Source organism: Megascapheus bottae, chromosome 24 (genome assembly GCF_031878675.1).
Source record: "Megascapheus bottae isolate mThoBot1 chromosome 24, mThoBot2.hap1, whole genome shotgun sequence".
NCBI classification, from domain to species: Eukaryota; Metazoa; Chordata; class Mammalia; order Rodentia; family Geomyidae; genus Megascapheus; species Megascapheus bottae.
Window position 1 is genome coordinate 13,089,153 of NC_143532.1, and position 16,294 is coordinate 13,105,446.

Consider the following 16,294-nt stretch of genomic DNA (forward strand, 5'->3'; position numbering starts at 1 on the left):
GCTGGAGGATATGTTGATTGGTGCGTAGTTTCTTGTTCTTACAAACACCAGTGCCATGACCATTTTTGTTCAAATCCCCTGATGTAGTTGCCCGGCCCACCCTCCTTCCTTCCCTCCTTCTCTTTTTCCCTCCCTGCCTTCTACCCTCCCATTTCCCCTCTCCCTTTATGAAATAAATTCTCATGGGTGCTGGGTGGAATGGTAAGCTTCATGTGTGCCTGGCTCTGGGCAGGGAAGGGGATCAAAAATTAATGAATGGCTGGGTGCCAGCGGCTCATGCACGTAATCTTAGCTACTCAGAAGGCTGAAATCTGAGGATCACAGTTCAATGCCAGCCCGGGCATCTCCAGTTAACCACTAGAAAACCAGAAGTGGTGTGGTGGCTCAAGTGGTAGAGCACTAACCTTGAGTTGAAGAGCTCAGAGACAGCGCCCAGTCCCAGAGTTCAAGCCTCATGTCAGGAAGGAAGGAGAGAGAGAGAGAGAAAATTAATGAATGGTCACAAAGTCAAGAAAGAGGGGCAAGCCAGATATAGTGGTACAAACTTGTAATCCCAAAACTCAGGAGGCTGAGATTGGAGGATCATGAGCTTGAGGATACATTTGGCTATATAATCAGATCCTATTGAGAGAGAAGAGTGGGGAGGAGGGAGGGAGAGAGGGGGGGGCAGACAGAGACAGATAGAGACACAGAAAGCCTAGCTTCCACCTGCTCTAAAAGATATAGCTCATTTTAGACACAGGATTTCCCATACTGACAGCTGTGTCTAAACATCCTCACTCCAAGCACAGATAGAAGTCCCAGGTTCAGGGCGATATCCCTCCCAGCCCATCAGATTTACACAGTTTGCCAAATGCAACCCCAGATTTTGTTAGAATCCTTCTGTAGACGGAGAGCTCACTTCTTCCTACATTATTGCCTGGCCTTTGAGGAGCAGACAGAAGGTATGTTTTCAGTAAATGTCTAAACATTCAACAGAGTTTCATGAGTGCTAAGAAGAAGCTTTGGAGGCAAAACGCCAAGATTTGAAATTCATCTCTGCATTTATCAGTCCTTTGACCTAGGGCATAACATTTTACCTCTTTAAATTCAGTTCTTAATCTATAAAATGGGCTAATATTTGTCATAAGATTGGGTGGGGATTAAATAACATAAGTAAAGTATTTAAGACAGAACCTGTCCAGAGTATATGATTTTTTAAATGTGGCATTGTTTATTAAATGGTCATAAGTGGAGCCCCTGCCATGTCCCTTCCCTGGATGAACTCATATCCAAGTGGCTGAAGCTCAGGAAAGTATGAGGTGAGATGGGCGGGGGTTGGCTCATAAGGTTAGAAAAGATTAAGATATTTTTCTAACTCTTTGGAAGCAAGACAAGGCCACAGGAGGATGTCACTTGGGGCTATAAAAACATTTTCAGGAGCTGAGTTAAATAAATAAGAAATTCAATTTTCAGCATACCCCAAAGTGGATAATATAATAAAGGCATATATGCCATGTATCAAATTCACCAATTACCAAGCTGGTCAGTTCCGATGCTACTTTTGCCATATTCTCTTGGATACCAGAAGGTCCTTATGATCACTCTACTGCTAGATGGAATGTGTCATCATTATTAGAGCTAGTCTTCCTCAGAAGAAGAGATTACAGTTTGTGGGGGTGCGGGGGGGGGATCAAGACCTCTTTCTTTCCTTATTCTTCCCTCCTCACTTGCTCCCTAATATATTTTATTATTTTATTATTCTATTCTTCTAATCATTCTATTCTATGCTATTTCCTTTTGCCAGTCATCGGGCTTGAACTGTGTGCCTGGGCACTGTCCTTGAGTTCTTTTGCTCATGGGTAGCAGTTTATCACTTGGGCCACAGCTCCACTTCTGATTTTCTGATGGATAATTGGAAAGAAGAGTCTCTTGGACTTTCTTGCCTGGGCTGGCTTTGAACTGTGATCCTCAGATTTCAGCCTCGTGAGTAGCTAGGATTACAGATGTGAGCCACCAGTGCCTGGCTCGTCACTGTTTCATTTCATCTCAATGTTATGGATGGAAAACAGGTTCTTCCTCTTGCTAAGCAAGTGCTCTAGCACTGAAGCTACCCCCCTCTCTAGCCCCTCCCCAACATTTTCAATGCATATAATTAATTCCTACTTTATGTCAGGCCCTGAACTGATCCCTAGGAACCCATGGGCAAGTCAAGTTAGGGACCTGATGCAACTAAGAAAACAGGTAGGAGAGATCTGTGGAGCTGTTATAGGGTCCCCAGTGCAGTGGGGACCAGAGAAGGCCTAGAAAGTCAGAGAGTCTTCTAGGGTGAGCGATACTACAGCAGAGTTAAGCCAAAAAGCTGAATAAGCCAAGAGATGAAGACAGCACAGCAGGTGTTTCAGCTAGAAGAACAGCAAGGCCAAAGGCCTGGTACATTCTAGGAACATGAGCTATATGTAGCTATGAGGCACACTAACCTGGGGCAGGGGGGAGCGATCAGAGGCTAGCCTAGGGGAGAAGTCTGAGCTTTCACACCAAGGGTGACGGAGCCATGAGATGGTTCAGAGCAGATGAGTAACATGGTCGGACGTGATGGTTTCTGCTTGGTGGAACTGCCTGGAAGGGAGCTATCATTTAGAGTTAGGGGTAGATATTAATGGTTTGGGCCATTTGGGGAGCTGGGAGAGTTAGGCAGGAAGGACTGGACCCCAGGGCTACTAGGAGAGTGGTTATGGGACTTCAGGGAACGGAGTAAGAAAGATGGGATCCCAGGAAAGTAGCCACCCTGGGGGAGATTGTTCGAGGTAGGACTCAGAAACTTCTTCCCCACAAAGCTGGACTGGATGAGCACAGTGCACCCCAAAGATGCCCAGAACCCTGTAAGACTTCCAGGCTGTAGACGCAGGGAGACCTTTTCAGACCCAGGCTGGGCCTCATGGCTTAGAGACATTTTCCTCTCAGTCCAACTGCAGCCGACACCTGCACGGCCAGATGGTGACATCTAGAGGCAGCCTCTGGCTCTCACATTCCACCATATCACCCTCATCAAGATGCCAGGTAGAGTACAGCTTAGCTCCTCCTTCTCTGGATGCCTAAGCACGGTGTGGGGTAGAAAAGCGGACCCACTGTAGTGATTCCTTTGTAGTTTATTGTTCAGTTTTGGTACTAGATCCTCTCTGCCAACTCTCCAGGATTCTTTTTGTTTCTAGCACTTACTGTTTTCTTCCTATTTCCTGGGCCCCTTCTCTCCTCTTCCATCTGTCCTTCTGTCTGTCCTTTCTCACTCATTACACAATGAGCCTGTGAATCTCTGGGTAGGACAAGGGGCCAAGACTGAGGCCGTAGGGATTGTGGTGGAGACTAACAAAGACAAAGGCCAACAGATCTAGCAGTAACCCCCTAGGGAAGTTGGGAGGTTGAGGCAGGATATCCTACTCTACTCCTACCCTATGCCCAAGCTGATAAAGAACAAGTCACACACCATGCATGGCCTTTCCTACCCAGGCACATTTGGCCCAGGCTGCCTCCATCTTCACTGTCTTTCTCATTTCCAACCTCCCCTGGAGCCCTGGCTCTAGACACTGGCTAGACTGGGTTCTGAGCTTCGATCCATGTGCTTCCTTCCCTGGACTGGCCCTTACCAGCCCCCACGTGGCCAGTATCAAGAGCCTCTCGGCCCCTAGCACAATGGGGCCTCGCATGACTGCCCTGACCATGCAAGGTTTGCAAGGGGCGCACATTCCTCTCCTTGTCTGCTGCCAAGAGGTGAGATCAGGTGAAAGTTTTCCCGAGTCTTCCACAGGCAGGCAGAGTTGGGAGCAGAGACAGTGGACTCCACAGCCTGCTTTTCCTGGCATCTAGCCTGTTTATTTCCTGGGCAGTGAAAGTCAGGAAAGGAACCCTGGACTCCTCACTTTGCTACTTCAACCAGTCTATTTTCTAGATCAAGAATGCCTGCTCAGGGGCTGGGAGTTTGGCCTAGTGGTAGAGTGCTTGCCTAGCATGCATGAAGACCCGGGTTTAATTCTTCAGTACCACATGCATAGAAAAAAGCTGGAAGTGGTGCTGAGGCTCAAGTGGTAGAGCTCTAGCCCTGAGAAAGTCCAAGGACAGTGCTCAGGCCCTGACCTCAAGCCCAGGACTGGCAAAAAAAAAAAAAAATGCTCAAACCCCATATGGCTTAGACCCACAAATAAAAGCTCCTCTATGTCAGAAGGAACCACTTGGAGTGATGGCCAACTATGTACAGTTCAAAAGGCCACCAGACCGGGGATTATTGAGTATTAAGTAAAATGAAATACAATTTCTGTAGCCTAGGCCAGGAGTGTAGTCTAGTGGTAGAGTGCTTGCCTAGCATGCATGAAGCCCTGAATTCCTCAATACCACATATACAGAAAAGAGCCGCAAGTGTGCTGTGTCTCAAGTAGTAGAGCACTAGCCTTGAGAAAGCCCAAGGACAGTGTTCAGGACCTGAGGGCTAGCCAAAAAAAAAAAAACTGTATCCTAAATTTACAAACTAATTTTTTTCTTCAGCAACGATAATCCCAGCACTTAGAAGGCTAAGGCAGGAAGATCTCAAGCTCTGGGACTACCTAGGTGGAGATCCTGTCCCAAAAATAATTAGCCAGGAGCTGCTGGCTCAGGCCTGTAATACTAGCTACTCAGAAAACTGAGATCTGAGGATGAAGGTTCAAAGCCATCCTGGACAAGAAAGTTCATGAGACTCTTATTTCCACTTAACCACCAAAAGCTGTAAGTAGAGCTGTGGCTCAAGTGGTACAGCACTAGCCTTGATACTAGCATTAGCACTAGCACTAGCACAGGGATAGTGTCTAGGCCTAGAGTTCAAACACATAGCTAGATGTGAGTGCACATGCGCATACACACACACACACACACACACACACACACACACACACACACACACACACACACACATATTTCCTTGTTTCCTTTTCTGGTTAAAAAGTACAAACAGCTCAATTTTCAAAATAATCTAGTTCTTTTATAATTCCCTCTATTTTTATCATGTTCCAAAATGATGGGCAGAACAGGAAAGTGTGGCGAGTATATGTCAGCTGACTCCTAACAGCTAAAACAACATCAAAAGTTAACAAACGTTTATTTTTGTCTCAGCAATAACAACAACAAAAAAAGGCTTCTAGCCTCCTTTTAGCACTGCCAACCTTTCCTCCCCTGCCCTCCAGCCTGGGCCAAAACTACAAAAAGATTCAACATATCATTATTCCTTTCTGAAATCCCAGTATTGGGACAATACTTTGCAGTTGGCTGAAATCAGTCTTACTGTGATATATTGAGCTTTTTATTCTTATCAGGTCCCCAATACTCCCCTTTCTACCTCTTCCTCAAGTCTGCCCAAGAACCAACAAAAAGTTGTGATATACAAGTTGCCCCAATTTCATCCTTATACATCATATATAGTAACAATATTGTACCACATAAATATGTGCAATTATATCAAACACTCTAAGGCATTAATAATAAAATATTTGTGCCTACATTTTGGCTAAGAATCCCCTGGGGCAGTCCTTACATCAACGGACAGCACTTCAGGCATAAGGTACAGTGTAGCCAGTGGGGTAGGATAGAATGAGGGTTTCAGTTCCATCAAGGTAGCTGTGGAACCTTCTTCCTGTTGCTGGTTGTGCACTTACCATTCACCCAAAAGGTGGATTTACAAGTGGATTTGAAGAGCAAAGTGAAGTCATGAAATTGCAGAAAGCCTTGAACCTGAGTGTGTACAATAAAAACCAAAGTCTTCCATTTCCTTTTCAGATCTCCACATAACTGAGAACTTCCTGTGTGTTAGCAGCTATCAAGTATTTGGGGTTGCTATTGTTTTGCCAGTCCTGGGGCTTGAACTAAGGGCCTGAGTATTGTCCTTGAGCTTTTTCAAGGCTAGATCTCTATCACTTGAACCACAGCACCACTTTCAGCTTTTTCTATGTATGTGATACCAAGGAATCAAACTCAGGGCTTTCTGCATGCTAGGCAAGCACTCTACCACTAGGCCACAGACTGGGCTGCTATCAGATATTTATGAAGCACTAAACTGTTTCTCTTTTAGGTGGATACATCTCATTGTATAGTCTAAGCTGACCCCAAACTTCTGTCATCTCAGCCCCTTAAGTGCTCGAATCACAGGCATGAGCCACCATACCTAGCTTTGGGTTGACTCTTAAATAGCCCAAGAAATCTTTAGTTGACAAAGTCTGTAAAAGAAAAGACAGTGTGAAAGAAAAGGCAGTGTGATGTCCTAAAGGCTTAAAAAATTAGTATTCAAAGCAAAGAAAATCAAATTTCATTTTGCCTCTTTTATTTATAAGTTTTACTTAAATATCCCTAGAGTTGAAAAAAATTCAGTGTCAAATACGAACATGAGTAAATACACTTAAAATACAAATATCAGTGATGGCTAAAGAACATGGTTGATCAATATTATCCAAGAGGCAAGTTAAACATCAGAAGCAGGAAAATGAAGATTCGAAGCCTCAGATGGCTCAAGAGATGACTGGAATGGCCTAAACATACCTGTGAAAGTTTACTATCAGGGCATGTACATGAAAGTTTACATCACACTGTACCACAAGCCTTCACCCAACAAATCCAAGGCCACAGGAGAGCTTTTCTGCCATGAGTCACATTCCAAAGGCCAATGAGAACCACTTTATAATGAAATGAGGATGGCTCCATTCCAAGATACTCTGGTTTAACTTGAGAAGTTAAGGCTCCCCACAGGTTGTCAGATGAAAAATGGTCACCAAGGGCTGATGGACACAAATCAAGCCAGTACTAGAGCTTGAACTCAGGGCCTAGGCACAATCTCTTAGCTTTTTCACTCAAAGCTTGCATTCTACCACCTGAATCACAGCTCCACTTCTAGCTTTTCAGTGGTTAAAAATCTCATGAACTCTCCTACCTGTGCTAACTTCAAATCACAATCCTCAGATTTCAGCCTCCTGATTCACTAGCTCCTGGCTTTGAATACTTTTTTTGTTGTTCCACATAATCAATCTCTTTCTTAACTCAAGTTTAAGTTATTTATATTTCATGAATATTTACAAGATACCAACTCAATTGTATCTCAACTGAGTTTTGCTCAGTGTACTTAGTACTGAAGAGTTTTTAGACTGAATGTACTTCTGGGGAAAATGTTTATATATTAAAATATCCAAACCTTACATTTCCATTACAATAAATTAACTTTAATGTTACAAACATCTCAGAAACAGAATCTCAGTAATTTGATCTAGCATACTAATTTAAATTTAGCACTAACATCCCCTTCTCCATAGACTAATTTCCAAAAATCAATAGCACTATATACTGTTTAAACATAAAGTATCTCAATTATACCAAGATTATCAACATTTCCTAAAATCATAAATATTTCATTTTAAGCACCAACTTACATCAAATTACATCTAAAACAGTAAATGGTCAACCCCTTTGTTTAAAGTTTCAGAGCTTGAAAACTGTAATTTCTGTATAAAATATGCTATATATACAAGGGTTTTGGAAGAAATGACAAGTACCACATGCCTCCTGTTCAGTACTGTCCTAAGGAGCCAATTGGCTTCAGAAAGGGCATTGCCAAGAACTGTGGCCAGGAAGAAAAGCATACTGGAGTTTAGCCAGAAGGCCATATTTCCTAGAGCTTGCTTAGGAAGAACTGAGAGTTCAGAGTGGGTAAGTGGGGGAGGGGGCAGGAGGGAGGAAGGCAGACAGTAAGTCAGCCTTTCTTCTCTCTCAATATATTAGCTAGAAATCAGGAAATCTATTAGGCAGAAGAAAAACAGACATGCTTAGAGACACAGTGGGAAGTCTGTGTTTCATCAACTGCTTCACAAATTACTGAATCAGATATATTTATTACCTCTGCCAGGCTCCAAAGTAGGAATCAGACACTATGTATGCCAGTAAGGCTCAGGGTTTAGCTGGCATGAAAAAACAAAGGTCAAATCAGACTCAGTGGCTCATGCCTGTAATCCTAGCTACGCAGGAGGCTGAGATCTGAGGATCTCAATTCAAAGCCAACCCAGGGACTAAAGACCATGGGACTCTTATCTCCAATTAACCACTAGAAAATTTAAGTGGCGCTGAGGCTCAATGGGTAGGGCAGTAGCCTTGAGCTGAAGAGTTCAGGGACAGCTCCCAGGCCAAATACCTGGTTTGAGTAACAAACCTACATGCTAGTGATTCACTCTTATCTTTTTTTTTTTTTGGTAGAGCTGGATATTGTACCCATGGCTTGCTAGGCAAGTATTCTACCACTTGAGACATACTCTTTTGTTTTTATTTTTGTCTCGAGATAAACCTTTGCCCTTACCTGGCCTCTAACTTGTAATCTTCCTGCCTCTGTCTCATAAATAGCTTGTTACAGGTGCACATTATCACAGCTGGCTATGATTTCACATTTGTTTTTGCATTAAGGTCTTAAGAGACCAAAAGGAAGAGTAATAATTTCAGAATTAAAAAAAAAAGACTTACATACTCCCAAAAAGTACATTTTAGCCAGGCGCAATGGCTCACACCTGCAATCCTAGCTACTCAGGAGGCTGAGATCTGAGGATCACAGTTCAAAGCCAGCCCCGTCACTAAAGAACATGAGACTCTTATCTCCAAATAATCACGAGAAAATGGGAAGTGGGGCTGTGGCTCCAAGGGTAGGGTGGTAGCCTTGAGCTGAATAGCTCAGGGACAGAGCCCAGGCCCAGAGTTCAAGCCCCATGACTCACAAAAAAATAAATAAATAAATAAAAAGCACATCTTACAAAAAGCCATGTCACTAAAGAGATATGTCCCCAAGCCAGACATATTCCAAATCTTGGCAGAATGTTAGCTGCGACACAGACAAAAAACGAGGACGCCTAGTTACTTGCTTTCCTTTTCCATGGCTGGCGAGAGGGGCCAGGGGAGGCAAGAGATGAACTAACGCAGTTGGACCACACTGAAGAGTTATGTCTGATGTCAGTTTTATGAATTAATGTTGCCTTAAAAATAATATTTGTGCTTCCATTTAGGTACACATTTCCTGTTATTTAAACTCCATGGCCACCCACCAGAAGAGGAAATTTTCTCTCCCAAAAGAATCCATGTGGGTTAATTTTTAAGTAAATACAAAAGAACTCCACTGCCCGTGGAAACCAGGGTGAGTTACGTTTCTATTTTGCCCAACTCCTATACTAAATATGGTCTAATTCCTGAGGATTACTAATGGCAATTTATAAGTCAGGGGCAGGTGTCCCATCTGATAAGTGTCCCTCCTCCCTCTCCCCACTGCCTCTCAGGAAGCAGATAGAGGGCCCTTCCCACTTAAACCTCTTGAGATTCAGGCCCAATTTCAAGCGCCCAAACCTCTGCATAAACTCATCTTGCCCTAAATGTCTAACCTAATTACCATGTGATTGCTTTGTGTTCTTTCCCCACCAACCATTTGAAAAGAGAACAGGCAAAAGACTCTAGGGGGCACAGGGTGAGATTGGGCAACACAGAAGGACTATGTCAGAATTAACAGAAGAATGTTTGAAATATACAACCCAAAGACCTAACTGCTATGAGGCCAAGTGGGGGGGAGGGGGAAAGGAGGGGAGCAGGTGTCACACTAATGTAGGAAGGACAGAAGTTAAGGATTAGTTAGAAATTACCCCCTAGTATGGCTCAAAGGTTCAGGGTTGGGACTCCATCATAACAGGACTAATTGCTGCATAAGTTAATTCAGCTAGGCCAGAGGTCTAGACCCTCTCTCTCAGCTTTGGGACAAAACAAGCAGTCTCTAACATGCTTACAGTAGGCCTACTTGCACGTTTGAAGGTGCAATTTTTAAATAAACTAAAACAGAACTAGAATGCAGTGCTACAGAATATCATCATAAGAAAAATCATTTTTAAAATGTTAAAATATTGCATAGAAAAGTGTCCTGTCATATACTTTGTAAACCTAGGCTTTAGTGATTTAACAAACGGACAAACAAAACCCTTCAGAGCCTAAAAAATACAGGACTGAAGTCAGAATTACCAAACCTACAAATTTTACAACCGGATCTCAGAAGATCCTCAAGTTCTTTATTTTCAGAATCACGATCAAATGTTATCCTTTGAATACTCAGGATAACATAGTTTATAAAGTTACTGTGCATCAGCCAATTCTATGGTCTTTATTCTCTGTTCTCTCTGCCTAGATCTGATTGGCACCAGCGGGAACATAAAATCATTGCTAATATTTTAAATCTAGACTTTTCTTCCTTCTCATGTTAGTTAATTATTCAACAAGGTATATCTGCCTGTCTGTTGAAAAGTAAGCTTTGACTAGCTCATCTAAGAGCACGTGACAATATTTTGACGAGCCTTAGCCTTGGCAATAGAATGGGAGACTCTTAACCCCCCTTGTAATAGGCATCAATGGAGTCTGAGTTAAAATAGACCACAGTAACAGTGATATCATCCCTGTACATCCTTGCTAAGTCTTCTGGCAATGTCAGCATCGCAGCCAGCCGCTCGGGCTCCATCTCCCCATACTCGTTGCTCCCAATGGCATGTCTGATCAGATGTGTAGCTGCATTCTGGTCAGCCGTATGGAGCCCATTAGCTTTTCTTTGCAACAGCAGACTCTGCATGAGCCCCAGGTTGGTGGGTCTCTGGGCCAGGTCTGGCTTGTGGTGATCTGCCTTGGACAGATGCCTCACCACAAGCCTCATCACGTCCTCATTGCCCAGCATGTCCCATAGGCCATCTGAAGCCAGCACCAGGAACTTATCCTGAGGTCTCAGCCTGTGGTACGTAACCTCAGGCTTGGCAGTCAGGTAGGGTGGAGTGTAGTAGTAGGGTGGGGTGAACTGGTAGATGTTGAGAGCCTCAGTGTCAAAGCCCCTTTTTAAGACACTGCGTTGTAGCTCTTTACTCCACTTAAGTTGCACATCGCCAAAAGCCCTGCAGGGTAGGAGAACACCCAGCAGTCTGTCATCCATGATAAGTGTCCTGTTCTCTGACTCAGGGTGTTCTCTCTTAAGTCGGGACAGCTCGGCCTGATTCCAGGCATTGTGGTCATGAGTGAGCGGTAAACAAGTCCATCTGCCATTGTCTTCTTGGACACCAAGGATGGCCCGGCAGTCACCAGCATTTGCCACATGCAAGTGAACTCCATTGATATGGGCCATGCAAGCTGTCGCCCCAGAGAAAGCCACCTGGAGTGACAGGTTCCTTGTTACCTCATCTTCCAGCGGGGCCTGAACTTCCAGGGAGATGTCAGAATCCAGTCTCTGGAAGGAGTGCACCAATGCTTCCTCAATGCTCAGCCCCATCTCCACGTGCAGGTCAAGCAGTTCCTGCCAATAGACACGGAGATGGTCCAGATGCACCGACGTGACATCCTTATAGATACTGTCCCCTGGGTGCTTGAGCCACTGCAGGATGGGCAACAAGGGTTTCATGTTCTCCATCGCTTCCTCCATCTGCTCCAAAGTCTGGTGGGACATCAGGGACACCGCCATGTAGTAGAAGAGCCTCTCACTCACTGCTTGCGCACACGCATGACCACCGTGTCCATCAAAGATGCCGAACATGAGCCCATTGGTCTGCATGCAGGAAGCGACACCTTGCCGGTCCTCCACTGGGGAATTGGCAGCCAGCTGGTTGCTCTCAAAACGAAGTACAGAATTTGAGACTCCATTGACCAAGTCAGTCTTGTGGACTGACTCACCAGCTCGAAGCACTTCGTTTACCTGCTCAGGACTGAGCTGCAGGTGGAAGTCTTCTTCCTCTGTTGATGTGTGCCGATAGGCTTTTTGCAGAGGGAAGTTATCACAAAGGCATCTGCTTTTCAGGGGGGGTGTTGCCTGGCAAAGGAGTCTCCATCTCGACTGATTCCCATTTGAGACACTCCTTGAATATAAGCGTCTGCCCCCTTGTAAAATGGCAATTCGGTTCCTGGCAGAATTAAAGACCCAAGACACAGTACTTGACATTCTGAAACTAGCCCAGCAAGGGGAGGTGCTTTTTTGCTTGTTTGTTTGTTTTTAAGCCTGCAAAATAAGAAAACGTTTAATCAGGTTTTTATATTCTACTTTTACATAGCCACTGAGGGCATTGTTCTTCCAAGGCTACCCAGGGGTCTCTTTCCTCTCCTTCCAAAATCCTTTCTTATGCCAGAGCCTAGTGTCCAGTTTCTGGATCACAGTCTCTCTAGCAGACTAGAAAATGTTCATTTAGATATCTGTTTCCCTGCTAATCTATACACAGCACGAATTAAGGAACTGTAGCTGTCTTATCAAGTGCTTTCCAGTATCCAGCCCCGTTTCTCAGTATTGGTTAAATGTGGCACTTTCAGAGACCTAATGGCTCATGAGTGTGACACTAGCTATCTAGAACTAGACACACTGCTTCGTCTGAACTCCTGTTATTTACTAGTGGGATTTGATTATTACTAGTCTCAGAAATAAAATATGATGTGGATGAAGGGGTTGGGGAGGTACATCGGGGAAGACTGCTGAGGTGACTGCATTAGTGGCCGAATTGGCAAGAAGCTACTCAAGTTCCTGAGGAACAAAAGTAAAATTGTAGAAGAACATAATGGATGGAAAGGAGAAAACCTATGGTGGTTGTGAGACCCTGATGCCATGTATGTTAAGTTAATTATCTTCTGATGGTCACGAATTTATTGTAAAAAGAGGCCGGAAGTTTGGCCTAGTGGTAGAAAGCTTGCCTAGCACGCACGAAGACCCAAGTTTGATTCCTCGGTACCACATACATAGAAAAAAGCCAGAAGTGGTGCTGAGGCTCAAGTGGTAGAGCTCTAGCCTTGAGAAAGTCCAAAGACAGTGCTCAGACCCTGAGCTCAAGCCCAGGACTGGCAAAAAAATAAAAATAAAAAAGAGAGAACATGCACTAACATCAGGAACAATAACAGCCATGTTGAGTGGCCCAGGCCAGTTTGCTGAGAATGAAACCACGAGGTCAGTTTTAGACAGATCCCTTCACATGGGCTATCAATCAAAAGTGTACATGTATTTTATCTACAAGGTTCGCTACACTAACAGCTCCACCAAGATTCCTGAATTCCCAATTGCACCTGAAATTGAACTGGAGCTGCTGATGGCTGTGAACTTCCTAGATTGTTAAATAAAATAAATTATAATAAACTGTTCATTTTTTTCATATTTAATACCTGTAGTTCAGTTAGTAATTTTTTCACATTTAGCATGTTGCCTGTATGTAACTGGACTATAAAAAGTTAATTGCAAAGCAGATTATCTTCTGTTCTTTTGCGTAACAGAGTTGAAATTTGTTTGTGATATTGACAGGTTAAGGACATTTTCACAAACTAAGAAATAAACAAATAATGGCAATTCAAAAAATGAATTAATTAATTTTACAAAAAGAAATAAAATATGATCTTTCCTTGAAAACAAAAAAGGTACTTACTGTTTTTGTTATCAGGTATATATTCATCAAGTACTTCTGAACTTTTTTTTTTTTTTGCCAGTCCTGGGGCTTGAACTCAAGGCCTGGGCACGGTCCTTGTGCTTTCTCAAGGGTACAGTTTTACTACTTGAGCCACAGTATAACTTACAGCTTTTTTGTGTATGTGGTACCAAGGAATCGAACCCAGGGCTTCATGCATGCTAGGCAAGCACTCTATAGGGGCTATACTCCCATCTTGAATATATTTTTATATTATATCTTTGAACTCAATATTCCTGTTAGTAATTTGGGGGGGGATAATACATGTAATGGATACTCTATATACCATTTGGCATAAGCAATCACAGTTTACTTATTTCTTCACTATTACTGGAGATTTAGAGGTGATTTCTACTAACCTACTATTATATTTTATTTATTTATTTGTTTGTTTTTTATTGTAATATATAAAGGGGTTACAGTTATATTTGCCAGATAGAAGGTGCATTACTTCTCACACATTGATACCCCTTCTCATGTTTTTGTCCCCATTTCCTTCCCTCCATCCCCTCCTAATCATCTTGTTTTCCCCCCTTCCCTTTCCTATTTGAAATAAACAAATAAGGTACATACAATATACCAGGTAACAAAGTCAGATACTGTAGCAATATGAGATTAACCAAAGGGCAACAAAGGAGAAGAGAAATAACAGGGTACATTAAGAACAACAATCACTCAAGATAAAGCTCCTGTTTCCATATCCTGGAGACTATTATATTTGTTTATGTGAAGGTATTGGGACTTAAACTCAGAGGCTGGGTGCTGTCTCTTAGCTTTTGCCCTCAAGACTAGTTGTGCTCTACTGCTTTTCACTCTTTTGGTGGTTTAACTGGAGATGAGTCTCACTGAATTTTCAGGCCCTGGCTGTCTAGCTTTGAACTGTGATCCTCAGATCTCAGTGTTCTGCGGTGCTTCATGCCTCCAATCCTAGCTGCTCAGGAGGTAGCGCTGAGAGGACCATCATCTGAGGCTACCTTGGCAAAAAGTCTGTGAGACAACCCCCAAGCCCCTTAATCCCAACCAATGAAAAGCTAGGCACAATACTGATTGCTTTTCATCTCAGTTACAGGGGAAGCATAAAAAGGATTGTCGTCCAGGCCATCCACTAGGAAAGAAACAAGCAAACTAGGAGCAAACCAACAAACATAAAAGAAGGGCGGCTGGGGGCATAATTCAAGACATAGAGAATTTGCCCGGCAGTTGCAAAGCCCAGAGTTTAAACCCCAGGACCACCAAAATAAAGACACAAACACCAGAAAGACAAAAACACAGCCTTATACAGTAACCTTTTCCTTACTTATATTTTATTCTGCGTACTTTCCAAAGGAGGAATCAGCCAATATGTCAAAGGGTAGGAACTCATTTGATTTCCCAAAGTTTCATATCTGTTTCCAAAAAGGCACTCCCCCCCCAACAAATAACAACAATAAAATATAAATAAATAAATTTTAAAAACCAAGTTTCCTGGTCCCTTCGCCGTCTCTCCTATTTTCCTGGGGAGACCCGGGGAGAAGGCTCATTTCTCCCGTGTCCTGTGGATCGCATGTGCGTGTCTTGCGTGGCCAGGCCTCCCCCCTGGCCTCTGGCGAGCACCCGGCGTTGAGAATCCTCCCCCTCCCCATCCACCCACACTGCACTTGGGACCCAAGAGGTCAGTCAGGGACACAGAGGGCTTGGGACAACTCCCGGGCCTTGCAGCGACGGCGACCCAAGGTCCGCCCTCTCCAACCACCTCGGGCCCCTCCGGAAAACCGGTCTCAAGTTCATGTCCCCGGGCCCACCACCTCCAAGAGAAGTGAGCGGGTCCCGAAAACCGGATCTCCCTGGAACGCCCAGCGGCCACGGCCCAGCTCGATCACTCCCGGGTCAACCCCACTGCGGCGCCTCCGCTGCCGGGTGGGAAAAGACGGACGCCGAGCCCAGCCGGAGCCGCGAGGCTGGAGCGCGTCCCCGCCGGCCCTCGGGCCCACGTGGCGCGCGCGCGCGCGAGTGGTGTGACTGTGACCGCGGCGCGCGTGCGAGTGGCGTGACCGGCCCCCAAGTGGTCCCGCCCCCCGACCCATCTCACCCCCTCGGCCGCTCTACCCCCCATCACCCGAGCGGGTGCGCGCGCTGGAAAGAGCTCGGGGCCTCCCCGGGAGCCCGGGAGGGGAGGATAAATCCACGTCCCACCACTCACCCATCCGCTCGCTTACCTGGGACCTCCGTCCCCTTCTCACCAGCTCAGCACCCGGTCGGAGGCCCTCTACTCGGCGCCTGCGCACAAGGCAGCGGCGGAGGGATGCCACCCCCGGGTCCTACTTCCCCGAACAGGCTGGGAGGCGGGAACCAGCTCCAGAAGCAAGTGCCCTCTCGCCACTTCTGATTGGATGATCTGCGAAGGCGGGTCCTCGACGGACAGCAATAGTACCCAATAGGTGACGAGGACAAGAGGAAGGCCGCCGGGCGAAGGCCAGCAGGGGCCAAGCACCACCCCTCACCTTACCCACACTAATTATGATAGTAGTTGAGCGCCTGGTCACCCCACCCACTATCACGTGCCCGATGCCCTCCCACCAGTACGAGATTCCCCCCTGCCCTCCCCCACATCCTAACCAGGCGGCCTCTCCAGTTCTTTAGAACTCCATTTCTATGTCGAGTTCTCCAGGCCTGCTTCCAAACCCCACGCGTTTATTATATCTAATCACTAGGATACTTGTCTTGGGGGCCCCATGAGTGCATTAGCATAACTTATCTTGACCTCTTTTTCTTGCCAAACCTGCTCTTCCTCACCTCCTGAAGCCAGCATTTGGCACCATTGGCTGCTCAGAGACCCAAGACAGTAACGTGGAGAT

The 16,294-nt window shown here is 45.0% G+C and overlaps 1 protein-coding gene and 1 pseudogene across 1 annotated transcript; one reads left to right on the plus strand and one right to left on the minus strand.

The window, feature by feature from the left end:
* Window positions 1-8,209: 8,209 nt before the first annotated feature.
* Window positions 8,210-15,765, minus strand: Pdp2 (pyruvate dehydrogenase phosphatase catalytic subunit 2). Its single transcript, XM_090357511.1, has 2 exons — window positions 15,656-15,765; window positions 8,210-12,022 (listed from the first exon to the last, which is right to left on the minus strand). Exon 2 carries the CDS (start codon window positions 11,963-11,965, stop codon window positions 10,379-10,381), a length of 1,587 nt encoding a protein of 528 aa, XP_090213637.1. The 5' UTR covers window positions 11,966-12,022; window positions 15,656-15,765; the 3' UTR covers window positions 8,210-10,378.
* LOC150047025 (elongin-C-like) lies at window positions 12,617-13,118 on the plus strand (annotated as a pseudogene).
* Window positions 15,766-16,294: the final 529 nt, after the last annotated feature.